At 54.7% G+C, this 15,243-nt stretch overlaps 1 protein-coding gene across 4 annotated transcripts in view; it reads left to right on the forward strand.

Moving 5' to 3' along the window:
• Positions 1-5,785, forward strand: part of DIDO1 (death inducer-obliterator 1) — a 54,182-nt gene extending 48,397 nt beyond the window's left edge. For all 4 annotated transcript variants that reach the window (XM_082428267.1, XM_082428268.1, XM_082428266.1 and 1 more), the window contains one exon: positions 1,285-5,785. In XM_082428267.1, coding sequence (XP_082284393.1) covers positions 1,285-4,307 — 3,023 coding nt within the window. In that variant the 3' untranslated portion in view covers positions 4,308-5,785. The remainder of the gene's footprint in view (positions 1-1,284) is intronic.
• Positions 5,786-15,243: the final 9,458 nt, after the last annotated feature.

The raw sequence follows: 15,243 nt of genomic DNA on the forward strand, positions 1-15,243 counted from the left end.
GTGGGAAAGCTTTTTATTAAACATTCATGGCTTTGATGTCGTGAGAGGATTTATACCTGAGAGAAACCAGGGAAATGCACTGAATGTGGAAAGGCCTTTAAGCAAGTGTCCCCTCAGGATTCACCAAAGAATTCATAATGGAAAGAAACCTTACAAACGTAATGAATATTTAAAATTTCTTCAAGACTTTTCACAACAGAATCCACATTAGAGCATTCACATGAGGAATAGCTAAGTCTCAAGTTTAGTCTGAAATATTGCATACTGCAGAATAAAATTACAAGTCAAAATATGTTAAAACTTAGATAGATATATAGATAGATCCTGAGGATGTTATCCTATGGTTTCTTTTCTAAATCTCTTATAGGTTAAAGTAGTATGGTTTTACATTTCACGTTTAAAGCTATGACCAATTTTGAGCTAATATTTGTACAGGTGTGACGTTTCGGTGGAGATTTTTTTTTTTTTTTTTCCTAGTATGGAAGATCAGTTGATATGGTGTAATTTTTTCAGATTCTTGCTTCATTCAGGTTTCTTGGTACCTTTGTCAAAACTCAGTTGGAAGTGATTGTGTGGGGCTGTTTCTGGGTTCTCTGCTTTGGTCCATCGTTCTGTATGTCTCCCTCCACAAATATCAGTCTTGATTACTTTTTATCTTATTAGAAGTTTTGAATTGAATGAGTGATTCCAACCAGTTTATTCTTCTTCAGATATTTTAGCTATTCTAGTTCCTTTGCCTTTCCATATAAGTTTTAGAAAAATCTTGTTTGTGCCTACAAAATATCTTGATAGAAAATGCATTAAGCCTGTCTATCAGTTTGCGATCATTTGACGTCATTTCTGTGTTATGCCTTCCAATAAATGGCTGTAGTGTGTCTAAAAAAAAAAAAAAAAGAAAACATCCTGGTACATACAGGCTTCGTTACCAGTAGGTGAACGGCCTGGAGTGTGTACGTGCTGGCCTTCCCCGCCGCCTCCAGCACGCCTCTACCCTAGCGTTGTGTATAATTGACAATCTGTGATAATTTTAGCACTGGGCGAATGCGCGTGTGCATTGGGCTCTTGGTTTTGCGGTTTGAGGGCCTGTCAGGCTGGGCAGGTGCGCGGTGCAGTCTGCGTCTTTTGCAGCAGGTCTTCAAACGCTTGGTTCTGTTTGGCCACAGAATATCCTCCTCCTCCCCCTGGAAACCATCCCCCCCGCCGCCCTTCACACCCAGAGTTTACCCCTGAAGGACAAAAGCTACAATTCGATTCTAAAATTTGCACAACTGTTTTGTTTTTTAGGTCTCGAGTCACCGCGTCCAAACATAATCCTGGGGTTAGTAATCTGTCAAAAAATAAAGCGTCCTTCAAATGCTGGCGAACTAGACAAGACAGAGGAGAAGCGGCCCCGTCTTCAGGCACAAGAAGAAATGGATCCCGTCCACCCCAGAGTGCCAGCAGCCCTGCTCCCTGAGAAGAAGCCCCCCAAGTACCCGCTGTGCCCAGGGGACGCGGCTGTCAGCACCACACCCCCGGGGTCTCCCCCACCCCCACCCCCTCCTCCAGAAGCACCAGGTGCGCCGGCCTCGTCTTCCGTGTTACAGATACTGTCGTCGCTCAAACCAGGAGCCACGAACACTGTCACAGCATCACCCGCGTCAGTGACCGTTGCGGTGGCCGCTTCCTCTGTCACTTCCTCTTCCTCAAAAACAGCTTCGCCCCTAGAACACATCCTGCAGACTCTCTTTGGGAAGAAGAAGACGTTCGACCCCCCCACCAAAGAGCCTGCCGAGTCGGCCCCAGCCCCCCACCAGGACTCGAGAGCCAAAGCCGGCGGTGGGCTGCCGGCGGCGCCTCTGCTGGACCCAATCGTCCAGCAGTTCGGTCAGTTCTCAAAAGACAAAGCTCTGGAGGAGGAGGAAGACGACCGGCCGTACGACCCTGAGGAAGAGTACGGTCCTGAGAGAGCCTTCGACACTCAGCTCGGAGACCGCGGGAGACGCCAGGACGCGGAGAAGGCCGCGGAGGCAGCCGAGCGCGAGGAGGTGGCCTATGACCCGGAGGACGAGACGATCCTGGAAGAAGCCAAGGTGACCGTCGACGACCTGCCCACCAGAATGTGCGCGGACGCGCACGGCGGGCCTGGCCTGCCGGCCCCCTCCCTGGCTGAGCAGCAGCAGATGATAGAGGAGCTCAACAAGCAGATCGAAGAGCAGAAGCGGCAGGTGGCGGAGCAGGAGGAGGCGCTCAGGCAGCAGAGGGCCGCCGTCGGGGCCTCCATGGCCCACTTCTCCGTGTCAGACGCGCTCATGTCGCCGCCACCCCAGGCCGCGGGCAAGCCGGCCGCGCCCCCCGCCAACAGCCAGGCCGCGGGCCCGAGCGCCGAGGCGCGGCTGAGCCGGGACCCCCGGCAGGCCCGGCGCTTGGCCACGGAGAGCAACGAGAGCGAGGCTGCCCCGAGGCCCCCGCCGGCCAGAGAAGCACCCGGAGGGGCCGCTGCCGGCCCAGGGCCACTGCCGGCCCAGGAGGAACCAGAGTCGGCCCCTCCACCGTGGGCTCCGGGTGAAGAGGCCCCACTGCCGGCCAAGCAGGACGGCCCCCTGCACGAGCCCACGGAAAGCCCGGGGCCTGAGAGCGCGGCCAGCGGGGACGGCGCGGCCAGGCCTGCCCGGAAGGTGCTGCTGCCCACGCCGCCGGGCGCCTCCTTGCAGCCTCTCTTCCCTTCGCAGCACGAGGGCCAGACCTTCCACCCTCCCGGAGGAAGGGGTCCTTTCCCGGGTCCAGTGTACGCCTCTCAGGAAACGCCTCTGGGCTCTTGCCAGTACGAGGGTCCAAGAAGTGCTCAGTTTCCCGAAAAGAGTGACTCCCTGGCAGCTGAAACCGAGGGGGACAGAGAGCCACAGCCCAGGCCAGGCGAGGGGGCTGGCACGTTCCCTGCCGCAGCACAGAAAGGGGCGCCTCCGCCCCAGTTCCAAGGCCAGCGGGAGGCTGCACCGCGCGCCTTCGGGATGGCGGGCCTTCACGGCCCCAATTTCACAGGCCCACGGGGGCCAGTCCCTCCGTTCTCGGAAGAGAATTCTAATAACGATGGGCCAAGAGGGGGGCCTCCACCAGCCAGATTCGGGCCCCAGAAGGGGCCCATCCCTTCCTTGTTCTCAGGGCCACACGGGCCACCTCCCTACGGGGACGGGAGGGGCCCATCCCCCTCCCACCTGGGTGGCCCCAGGGGAGCAGGGCCGCCTCCGTTTGAAGACCGCAAGGACCCCCACGGGGAGAAGAGGGAGTTCCCAGAGGCCCCGTACGGTGAGGCCTCGGGCCCCCCTGGCCAGTGCGAGGGGCCCGAGCAGGCCCCGTTCCTGGGAAACAGGGGTGCCGCGCCTTTCCAGTTCGGGGGCCAGAGGAGGCCTCTGCTGTCTCAGTTTAAAGGACCCCGAGGTGGCCCTCCTCCCTCTCAGTTTGGAGGTCAGAGAGGCCCCCCCACCGGCCACTTTGTGGGCCCGAGGGGGCCGCACCCTGGGCAGTTTGAAGGCCCCAGGGGCCAAGCTCCTGGATTCGTGCCAGGACCCAGGGGGATGCAGCCTCAGCAGTTCGAAGAGCAGAGGGTCCACTCGCCGCCCAGATTCACCGGCCAGAGGGCACCGGCACCCTTGCCCTTTGGGGGGCCCCGGGGGGCCGCTCCCTTCCCCGAGAAGAACGAGTCGGCGCCTCCACGCTTCCACTTCCAGGGCTCGGCCGCCCCCGGACCCAAGCCGGCGCCCCGGCCGCTGCTGGAGCTGCCCAGCCACCCGCCCGGGCCACCCGCCACGCCGGCCCCAGGCCCTGAGGCCGAATTCCGCGAGGGCAGGGGCCACGAGTACAGAGGCCCAGGCTTCGAGGGACGACCCCGGGACAAGGCCCCGGAGGAGCCCGAGGCCCCGCCGCCCGACAGCCGCCCGGGCCGGGCCCTCGAGGACCGGCGGCGCGAGCGGGAGCGTGGGAAGCCCTGGGAGCGGGAACGCGGCCGGACCTGGAGCCGCGAGCGGGACTGGGACCGAGGCCGCGAGTGGGACCGACACCGTGACAAGGATGCTGGCCGCGAGTGGGACCGGGGCCGCGAGCGGAACGCGGGCAGGGACAAGGGGCGCGAGTGGGACCGGGCCCGAGAGCGGAGCCGCAACCGCGACCGCGACCGCAGACGAGATCGGGAGAGGTCCCGCAGCAGGGACCGCGACCGCGACAAGGCCCGCGAGCGGGAGCGCCGCAGGGACCGCAGTCGGAGCCCGGAGCGACCCCGGGACCCCAAGGCCGAGGCCCCGCGGGCCGCTGCCCCCGCCGCCCAGACCTAGGGCCGCCGTGAAGCCACGCTCACGTGCTGAGCAGGTGGCCTTGGAAAGAGCTGGGAGCTCACGCACAGGACAAAACCTTCTGGACTTGAGAAATTACTGTAATTTTGTGTATGATGGTTTCTTACAAAATTTCACACCTTTACAATTCTGATGCTTTTTAAATAAAAACAAAAAACTAAGAACTCTTTAACATTTCCATTTAAATGTACTGAAATGGGAAAGTACCTACAAAAGCATATTGCTTTTTCAGATTATAAAGTTATCTTTTCTAATAACTTGACTGTTGTAAATTTTAAGGGAGTTTAGTGGACCTCAGAGCCATACCTTTCCTGACATCTCATCTGTGATATCTGTTTCCAGAAGCTAACTTCACAGGGTTCGGGGCAGGCGGCCGCGTGTTTCTGTGCATGGCTGTGTCAGCTGGTCTCTGGAATGTTGAGAAACACCAAACTTACAGGAGCATCTTTCTCTTGTCATGAAGAAATCTGAATTACAAATTTCAACCAGAAACAAAAACACATTTCTTGGTTTTGCTCAGTGTGCAGGTATCGCCTTACACGTCCCCCCCCAAACATGATTAAAAGCAACATCTGAATAGAAATTGTGGAATTTTAAATAACAATTTATTTTAAAAGGTTTAAATTTTACCAGCCTAAAGAAAGAGAGAAAATAAAGCAATTAAGTGTACTTTAAAAGGCAGGGCGGGTGGAGGGAGTAGATTTCTTTGATACGAATAATCAGGAACGTTTTGTTTGTTGAACTTTACCATCTGAGCGGTTCTATGTCCCAGGAAAAGTGCACTAGCTCCACCTTGTGCTACTTGTCAGGTGACAAATCTCAACATTTGTCATTGAAATGGAACAATATTTGTGTAAAGCCTGAGATGAAAATAGTGATATTAGCTTAAGAACTACAAACTAGAAAGCTTTTCACTGTGAGACACAGTATACTGCTTCTTGTCATGTATTTTCCAAGTACTTCTGAAGTGTGAAAGAGAGAAAAAACTTGCTAATTTATTTGACTGTACAAATAAACTTTGATAATTTTTTTATATTTTCATAAACTTACTTTTGCAAATGTAAAATGAGAGCATTTCATTTGTTCTTTGGAGTCTGTTCCATCGTCCATCACTACAGATTTTTCACTTTCTAGCACGACGTTTAAGCTACGAGAACATCGAGAACTTAGCACTTTGCAGTGATTGGTGTTACAGACCCTGTCAGTAGGTTACGTTAAAGTGGCGACGAGTTCCAACGTCTAGCGTGATGTGAAGGTTTTTTTACGTGTAAAACAAAAATTTTTCTAATTTAAATACAACAAATGTAAAAAATCAAGTGTGTTTCTTTAGGTTTACTTGATAGAAATTTCTGTAAATTGTATTTTATATTGCAAAGTATTATATCACTGTACATTAAAACATGGAACTTCATAGCTTTGTTACTTGAAGTAGAATAAACACCTACAGAAGGTTTTCTGTCTCGTGTGGCATCGCGTTGGAAAGTCGGGTCTGGACAGGGATGCCTCAGCTCCCGCTTCTTGGCAGTCGGCGTGGTGTGGGCAGCGGTGCCCTTTGGCCTGAAGACCCCTGCCGGATGCACCCCGTTCCCGGGACGGTTCCAGCACAGGTCCCCATGTAGAGCAGGAGGCCCGAGGCCACCAAGGGAAGGACAGAGAAGCGCACGGTCAGGGGATGACAGAGACGTGGGGCTCGGGTGGGGGGGCAGGCGGTCGGCAAAGGTACCGGCAGGGTCGGCAGGCACCCCAAAGTCCCGGCCGCTGACTTGGGCCTTAAAGGAGCACCGGGCTGGTCACGAGTGTGTGGTGAGGCGGAGCTGGTGGCCCAGGCGCCTTGCCGGGTGGAATAAGTGGCAGGGGCTGGACCAGCAGATGCGGTGCCTTCAGGTCAGGGAAGCAGCCACCGCTGGGAGGAGAAGACAAAGGTGTGGGCCTTGCCCTTGAACTTCAGGGCCACCATTGACTGGCCCCAACCTGGTGGCCCTTGTGCCAGCATTTAGCTTCTCAACAAGCTTGTGCACCCATCGCCCACCGTGAGCCGAGACACCCAGAAAACATCCCTCCAGCAGGACAGGCTCTACCCCTGTGGGCTGGAGAGTCAGTAGCTTATCGTCTGGTTTCCTGGCTGAGCGCACGACAAACCAGGGGCGAGTGCCGCAAAGCGGGGGTCCCGCGAGGGGACGCCGCCATCACTGCCGTCTCGGAAAGGCGTCGGGCTGGGCGGGGCCAGGAGGGTGGCCGCTCGCCTACGGAGAACCCACCCACCGCGCTAGCCTGACCTTGGGGAAGACCGCCCTACGGCGAGGTCCTGCCGAAGAGGAAATCCCGGATCCTGCAGGATGACGCCGAGCGGGGCTGGGCACAGTGCCCAAAACGCGTGAGTCCCTCCGGCCTGCGGGCCGCTGTCCAAGCAGCTTTCCCAAAACGTCGGGGAAAATATGCCCAAGTTTTAAAATCCTCAGTCCCTTGAGTACAGCTGGGACGGGACGTCTGCATCCTCCCCAAGCCCTGCTTTATCTGCTCCACAGAACACGCCCGTGGCGTCCGCAGCTCTGTCCTCACCCTGCCAACTAGCCCTGCTCTCCTCCAGGACCAGCCCTGACGGCTCCAACCCGTGATCCCGTTTAGCCAAAGTCACTCACACGCAATCAGGTGCGCCGTGTAGCGCCTGGCTCTCCGGAAACCTGGCATGAGGACTCCCTCCCGCTTGAGGCCTCGAGGGCCGCGGTGCCTGGCAGGGCCCCGTATCCCATCCAGCTCCGCAGAGGCAACCGTCGGGGAGGATGAAAGCAGCCTCCAAGGGAGGATCACACCCCAGGGGTCGGACCCTCCCCACCCCCACACCAGCAGGTCCAGGGACAGCGAGACAGCAGGGCGAGGGCACAGCGACGGGGACCAACTGGCTGTGCCCTTGAAGGGGCCTGAGCAAAGGTTGGGGAGGCAGGTGCCCCAGGGTACGAGCCCCAGCCTCCGACCCAGGCCCCTCAGGGCGGGGGTGGGAGCTCCTGGCTTGGGATGGCTCTGACGCCTGCTTCCCATCAGACATTTAGGAAAGGGGAGGCCCTCCAAGACCACCCACACTTTCCACCCAGCGGTCACCACGGGCAGCCATCTGTATCTTTTCCCTTAATCTTTTTTTCCCTCTATTTTTCTTCTACAAAATTGGGATTCTATACATTCTTGTATCTTTTCTTCACTTCTTATAACCTGGGCAATTCCCAAAGGTATCAAGTATTCATCAAAAGCATCGTCTAGGACTTCCCTGGTGGTGCAGTGGTTAAGAATCCGCCTGCCAATGCAGGGATTACGGGTTCGAGCCCTGGTGCGGGAAGATCCCACGTGCTGCGGAGCAACGAAGCCCGTGTGCCACAACTACTGAGCCTGCGTGCCACAACTGCTGAAGCCCACGTGCCTAGAGCCCGTGCTCTGCAACAAGAGGAGCCACCGCAATGAGAAGCCCGCGCACCCCAACGAAGAGTAGCCCCCGCTCGCCGCAACCAGAGAAAGCCCGCGCGCAGCAACAAAGACCCAACGCAGCCAAAAATAAAAAAATATAAATACATTTATAAAAAAACAACAACATCATTTACATTTTTCACATTGTTCAAAAGTTTCTAACTTCTACTTTCCAGAGAATGTGGGCTCCCTGGAGATTTGTGGGGTCCTGTGTGTTCCCAGAATGTGGGAAATGAAAGAGGTGTACCAAGAAAATCAAGATCTCCCAAATGCCGCCATCTGGAGACAAGTGTTCTTTTTTTTTTTGAGACAAGTGTTCTTAATGGTGTTCCTGGCCCACTTTTCCTGTACCCATGTTGCTGGTGTTCAGGTGGGGGGTCACCAAGGAAGCACAGAGACTTTTTCCATCTTTGAGCTTCACACGAGGGTGGGGCAGGCAGCCCTGGTGGCTGGAGCGGCTTGCAACGTCACTGAGGGTCCCCCGTGCTCTGCCATCCTCAGCTCATGACTCTTGTCCTCGTGTTTGCAAGAAGGCTGCTCCTGCAGCCATCACGTCATCACCTCACTGTTACAGGAGGAAGCCAGCAGGAGCGACAGAGCCTCTGTTCCCCTTTTAAATGTCTGCTTTGACCTCATTGGCCAGGTTGGCACGCGGCCACCTCTGGCTGCAAGGCAGCAAATCAGGGTATCAGGGTCTGCCAGAGAAAAAGAAGAGGAATTCAGCCACTGTGGACACCACCCCAGGGTGTCCCTTTATGTAAAGGGTCAGAAAACTGACTGTAGCAAGTGCTGGCGAGGATGCGGGGTGGCGGGGAGGGAAGGTGGCACCGCCCTGGAGAAGAGCTGCGGGTTTCCAATCAGTGACTTGTCATCAGTGGGGGCAATGTCACCCCAAGGGGGTGAGAACCCAAATACTTATAGTGATTTATTCACAGTTGCCTAAACCAGGAAACCACCCAGGTGCCCTTCAGTCAACACGGGGGTGGATCGTGGCCCAGCCACGGGGAGGAGGGAAGTGCATCCAGTGAGAGAAGCCCCAGACCAAGGCCACTGGCCGCAGGACCCCCTGAGGGACATGCTGGAGGGGGCAGGTTGCAGACAGGGTGGGGTGGGGGGCCTCTAAGGGGCAGCATGAGGGAGGCATCTGGGGGACAGGGGCGTCCTGTCCGATGGCAGCGCTGCAGGCACGGCTGTTTGCACTTGTGACTTTGACCGTGAGCAACACCCAGACGCACAGGGAGACCGAGTGCTGGGCTGGCAGCTCCCAGGGATAAGCCCCAGCTCCTGCGCACACACACGCACACGGATACGCACACACGCGCGCACACACTGGCACACACGCACACACATGTCAGGAACGAAAAGAAAGCAGCGCAAGTCTGGAAGGCGAACCGGCCGCGGTCACGCGTCTCTCCCTGGACGATGTGCATCCTTTCATCTGTAGTGGCGCACTCTTGGTCTTCAGAAAAGATCCCCACCCGTGTAATCAAGGAGTAAAGGAGCACTTTCCTTTTGTTTAGAAAACAAGGAGTGGGGAGGGAGGAGGCGGGCAGAGGGAGGGAGACGAGCCGCGTGGAGCAGCCTCGGGTCCCTCTGCCGCTGGTTTTCTCGGCCATGCTATCACCCCCGGTCAGGACGGCCCTGTGCATCCCTGGCTCTGGCGTCCTGCTCCATCGTGCCTTTTTCTAGGCCAGTCCTGGAATCTCTCCACCCTGCTGGGCATTCGGACCCGATTCTCTCCAGCACTGGGTCCACCACTTGCTGCTTTTAATGTGTTGTGATTTTGCAGTTTTAACTGAAGACTCGGCCCTTCCCTGCCTCTGCTGGCCTCTGACTCCTGCTGCCCTGCCCCTTGTCACGAGTGTTCATCTCTTGACCCTGCGAGCTCAAACTCACGTTAATTTCCTTGGAAGTTCAAAAGCAGTTGCCCTAAACTTTCCTTTGGTTTGTCTTTCCTTCTGTTCGTGCGTGTGCGTGTGTGTGTGTGTGTGTGATTAATCAATACTTTAATAGCTGAGGAACTTTCGAGCAAGCAGAAGGAAACTCGTATTTTGTTCAATGTCCTATTTCTTAGTCCTATAAATCCATTAAACAATATTTTTAGAGATATTTAAACACAATATCAAACACTTAAACACCAAATTAAATACTTAACAATTTTTCCAAATATTTAGAAATCGGTCACAAAGGTATTTAACCGAATTCTCCTAAGCCGCTGATTGAAATCACATCTCTAACAAAGGTTTCTCCGATTCTTTTACTCCTTAAGGAGCGAACAAAACTCACAAATCACAGCAATAACAAGATGCGCAGCAAATGATTTACAGACGCCGGTGCGTGCCGTGGGTTTCACTGTCTCTTCGTTATCTGGGTCAGAGAGAGACAGAGAGGGCGGGAGGGAGAGAAGAGGGAGACAGGGATGGGGGGACGCGTCAGGGCTTGGTCTGCAGGCTTAGCCCCGGCTGTGGGAGCTGCTGCGGCCAGAGCTGGACAGAAGCACGGGCAGAGGGGAGGGTGTGGAGGGCGAGGTGAGGCCAGGCCGGGCCCCATGGGGATGGACTAGCCTCTCCCACGTGTTTCTCTCTACCTCCAGCCTGGACGGTGCGGACATCCGGCCCGAGAAGCTGGTGCACTTTGTCATAAAGGTTAGAGGCACACGCGGCCCGAGAGAGGCTGAGCGGACCCCGGGAGGCAGTGTGGCCAGTGGGGACACTGCCCCCAACAAGGTGACCCCCACGTGCGTGACCCCAGATCGACCCTCCGAGTCGAAAAATCGGTGCGGCTGTTGCTTCTCTTCTGGTCTCCAGATCTCGTGCAGAACTGTCTCTGCTGACCCCCTCAACCGCGAACACGCAGCAGAGGGGCTTCTAAGAAAAGGGGCCCGGCTAGCCGCCCCCCGCCCATCATCTCGGCCCCCCGCACACCTCCATGCCTTGCTTACAGCCGCTCTTTGAGCCAAATTCCCAAAGGAAGACAGGCACAAACTCACCTCCCACCCAACACGACGCCCCCATCGCCACTGTCCCCGCCCCCAGGAGAGGGGACCGGACCTCCCATCACTTCTGGGCGGGCTTCCCAGTCTTGCAGACTATGGGAATAAGGCCGGCCATTCTCGTTGCATCCTACGTGATCAGGGACGAGCAAGGAGGAGAAAACAAAAGCGTGTGGTGGATAAACACGCAGGCACGTTTCCATCAAAAGCAGGACGAGGCGCGGCTGTCACAGCCGTCACTCCTGGTGGCAGCGGCGGCGCTGGTACCGACAGTGACCCTCCTCCATGACCCCGTCCACGCTCCCTGGGCCCTCGAGCAGCTGCTGGGGGTTCGTGGCCTGGTGGGTGACCCAAACCTTCGCTCCTGCCGGGTCTGAGCCTCAGCCGTCGGGCCCGAGGGCATCGCTGTGGCGGTCCACCGGCTTGGAGGACGAAGAGGACCTGGGCTCCCAGCTCCTCAGCCGTGAGAGGCGGGCCCTGCCGCCCCTGCTTCGGGCCCGAGGAGTCCCAAGTGGCCAGGCCACAGCCTCCACCGACGGCCCCAGGAAGCCTCACTGCGTCCCCGCGAGGAAGCTCTCTTCCCCTGGGGACTGAGCCCTCTGGAACCGAGAGTCACAGAACAGGAAGCACAGAGTCTGTGGGGCATCAGGAGAGGTAATAGGGAGAGGGGCCGCCCCATTCGCACCCCTTGATTCCAGATCCAGGAATCCTGGAGCGAGAGCACCTCTGGTTGCGGAGCCAGACCGTGTCCCGGGGGACATCGCCCCCGCCCTGCCCCGCGTGGGGTTGCCACTTACCTGGCACAGTAACTGAGTCTTCAGAAGGCCGTCAAGCACACCTCTTAGACTGCCCAAAGCATGCAACGCTGACAACACCAGACGCGGCTGAGGATATGGAATGACGGGAGCTCTCGTTCACGCCAGTGGGAATTCAGAATGGTGCAGCCACTTCGGAAGACGGTTTGATTATTTCCTACAAAACTAAGCATCCGCTTACCATACGCTCCAGGAGCACACTCCTTGGTACTTACCCAAAGGAGCTGAAAACTCATGTCCACACAAAAGCCTGCACACGGATGTTTACAGCAGCTGTATTCATAGTTGCCGAAACTTGGAAGCAACCAAGATGTCCTTCAGCAGGTGATGGATAAATAAACGGTGTCCCACACAGACAATGGAATATTATTCAGCACTAACTGAAATGAGCTATCAAACCGTGAAAAGACACAGAGGAACCTGAAATGCATTTAACTAAGTGAAAGGAGCCCATCAGAAAAGGCTGTATGATGCCACCTCTATGACACTCTGGAAAAGGCAGAACTATGGAGACAGTAAGAGGATCGGTAGCTGCCAGGGGGCAAAAGGGCAGAGGGATGGGCAGGCAGAGCACAGGGGATTTTTAGGGCAGTGAAACCACCCTGTATGCTAGTCAACACGCATGTCCTATACGTATTCTGTTAAACTCACAGCTCGGTGTGTGCTTGAGTGATTGTAGGCGCTATTGTACTTTAATTGCAGGGTCTGCATATGTCCACCACTAGGGTATAGGAACATGACTGGTATTAGTATGTCGTCGTGTTCTCCGAGCTCGCTGAACTCACTGGCTTTTTTGTAGGTTCTGTAGGATTTTCTCCCTAGGTCATCGTGCTGCCTAGGGAGGAAGTAGACAGTTCCACTTCTCGTCTTCCCACCTGCATGCTCTTCTTTCTCTTGCCCTGTCACGCTGAGTAGACCCTCCAGCACAATGCTGAACAGAAGTGGCGACAGTGGGTATCTTTCCTTTTTCCTCATCGAGAGGGAAAGCATTCTGTCTTTTGCCATTTAAGTATGATGTGAAGTGTGGTAATTTCATATACGCCCTTTATCAGGTTGAGGAACTTGCCCTCTGTGCTTGATTTGCCGAAATTTTACTGGGAGTGGATGTTAGATTTGCCAGCCACTTTTATTTTTTTGCATTTTTGAGGTAATCATATAGTTTTTCACTTTGCCCTATGAATATAGTAATTTACACTGGTTGATTTTCAAATGTAAACAAAACTTGCATCCCTGGAATAAACACCACTTGGTTACGATGAGTTACTCTTTTTAAAAAATCTTGTTGGATTCAATTTGCCAAGCTTTTGTTAAGAATGTCTGCCTATCTGTTCATGTCCAATATTGCTTTGCAGTTTTATTTTCCTGTAATGTCTCTATTCTCTGTCTGGTTTTGCTATCCAGCCCTGCTGGTTTCACCGAATCCATATATTCGTACAACGGTGTCATGTCCAATGCTGGCCCGCATTACTTGAGGTTCACGTGGATGCTGTGCCTGCGTCTCCAGCCGTTAGTCCAGAGTCACTAAACTGACCTTGCCACCCACTGGGGGGGGGGTCTCCCCCTACACGATGGCCTGTCCACAGAGAGCTCCTCCTGTTCTCGAAAACCAGCCCTTCGCATCGGTCCATGATGCTGTTTACTTATTTATTTATTTATTTATTTATTTGCATGTTTAGTTCTTAGCTCGGGGGAGCCAAGGTGGGGCCTTTCTCCCGCCCTGACCGGCTCCGCCGGGCTCTGCCTGAGTCTTCAGCTAGGGTCTTCAGCTAAGGAAGGCTACCCCTGGAGGGCTAGACCAGAACCGCTTGGAGCCACGTTTAGACTTTGAGAAAAACATGTTTTATATTTTCTTCACGTTTTATTTATAAAATAAGTCCCACTAAAGCCAGATCATTCTCACGTTTCATGTCTAAATAAAAGAGGGCTCAAAAACTGTTATCTGCAAGGAATCCGCCCAAATCAAGAAACACAAAGGACAATGTGGGTGCCAATGGTCTTTATTTCCAATAAGCGAAAAGCCAAGTCGCATATAATCTTGATTTTATTTTCTTTTTTAAACATTGTAAATTTCACCATACTCCGTGATTTTGCTGCTCAAAGTGGGGTCAACTGATCAGCGGCACATACGTCAGCTGGGGGCTCCTTGGAAAGGTGGCATTCCGGGTCCCACCTAGGCCTGCTGAATTAGAATCTGCTTTTAAACAAGATCCCCAGGGTGAGCCTGTGCACATTACGGTCTGTGCTGATGTCACGCTTAGAATCTTCTCAAAGATTTTATTGATATCATTCTATATATTTAGTAGTTGTATAATTTTCTTTTTAAATTTAGGTATTTCGATGATCTGAAACTAATTTTTATGTTAGGTGTGAGAAAAAGTGCTCTTTTTTTTTTTCCCCACACCTGATACCTTTTATTGAGTAAGTGGTCCATCATTTTCCTACTGGGGACATATTAAGTGGACAAAAAGAAAAGCAAATATATGTATATTTTTTTACTTTTTTTTTTTTTTTTTAAGTTTTTTGGCTGTGCCACATGGCATGTGGGATCTTTGTTCCCCTACCAGGGATTGAACCTGCACCCCCTGCAGTGGAAGCACGGAGTCTTAACCACTGGACCTCCAGGGAAGTGCAGGATGATCTTATATTGTTCAAAGAAAAGATACTGCAAAAGAGATGAACAGCACTCCATAGATGTCTGAGCTCTGACAGAATGAGCGATTCAGAGCCTGATGGAAGAAAACTGTGCCTAAATCACAGGCCTTTCCTTAAACCACGTGGTTCCTATACAGAAAACAACCACTGGTTGAGATGGGGGTAAGGGTGAGAGGTGGGTACAGTAATTATTTTGAGCCTGCAAAAATAATTCTTCTAAAGACCACCTATTCTATGATACCATTTATAGGAAATGCCCAGGGCTGGCAAACCCATAGGGACAGAAAGAAGGTTACTGGGTAGGGAGTGCTAATGGGTATGGGATTCTTTGGGGTGATGAAAATGTTCGAAAACTGATTGTGGTGATGGGATGTGAATACACTACCACTGAAGAGCACACTTTAAAAGGCTGAACCCACGTGGCATGTGCATTCTAGCTCATCATTGGCCAGTGTTGTCGAGTGCATTGATTACAGGAGCCCTTCCGGTTCTAGGAGGAACCGTGCACCACGTGTATTTATTTACCTGACTGAGTTCTCACCTACGTACACACTGCCTTGTCACACCTGTATTTGGGGGCCGCTGTCTCACCTGTCTACTGTGCGGGCGCACTGCAGGCCTCGTGTCCCGAGAAGGGGGGGACCGCACGGCACCCCGTGGATACGTGGACTCGTGGTGAAGCGTTCCCTGGAGAGGCGCCTCTTGCATGCGCCCTGATACCCGGCCAGGCCCCGGGCGGCCCCGCAGACACTCGACCCGGGTGGTCTGGCCCCTCAGGCACTGGACTCGGACGGCCCGGCCCCGCGCCCCGCGCCCCGCAGCCTCGCCGCCTGACCCCCGCGCCCCCGACCTGCGCGCGCAGCTCCGGAGGGGGCGCCGCGGCGGGGGCGCGGCGGGCGGTTGGTGCGGCCGGGCCGCGGGGCGGGGCCGCGGGCAGGGGCGGGGCCACGCCGGGGAGGGGCTGCCGTTGTGGGCGGGCGGCGCAGGCGCGCTGCGGCCGGCGGTT

This window comes from Balaenoptera physalus (assembly GCF_965194825.1).
Source record: "Balaenoptera physalus genome assembly, chromosome: 16".
Lineage (NCBI taxonomy): Eukaryota > Metazoa > Chordata > Mammalia > Artiodactyla > Balaenopteridae > Balaenoptera > Balaenoptera physalus.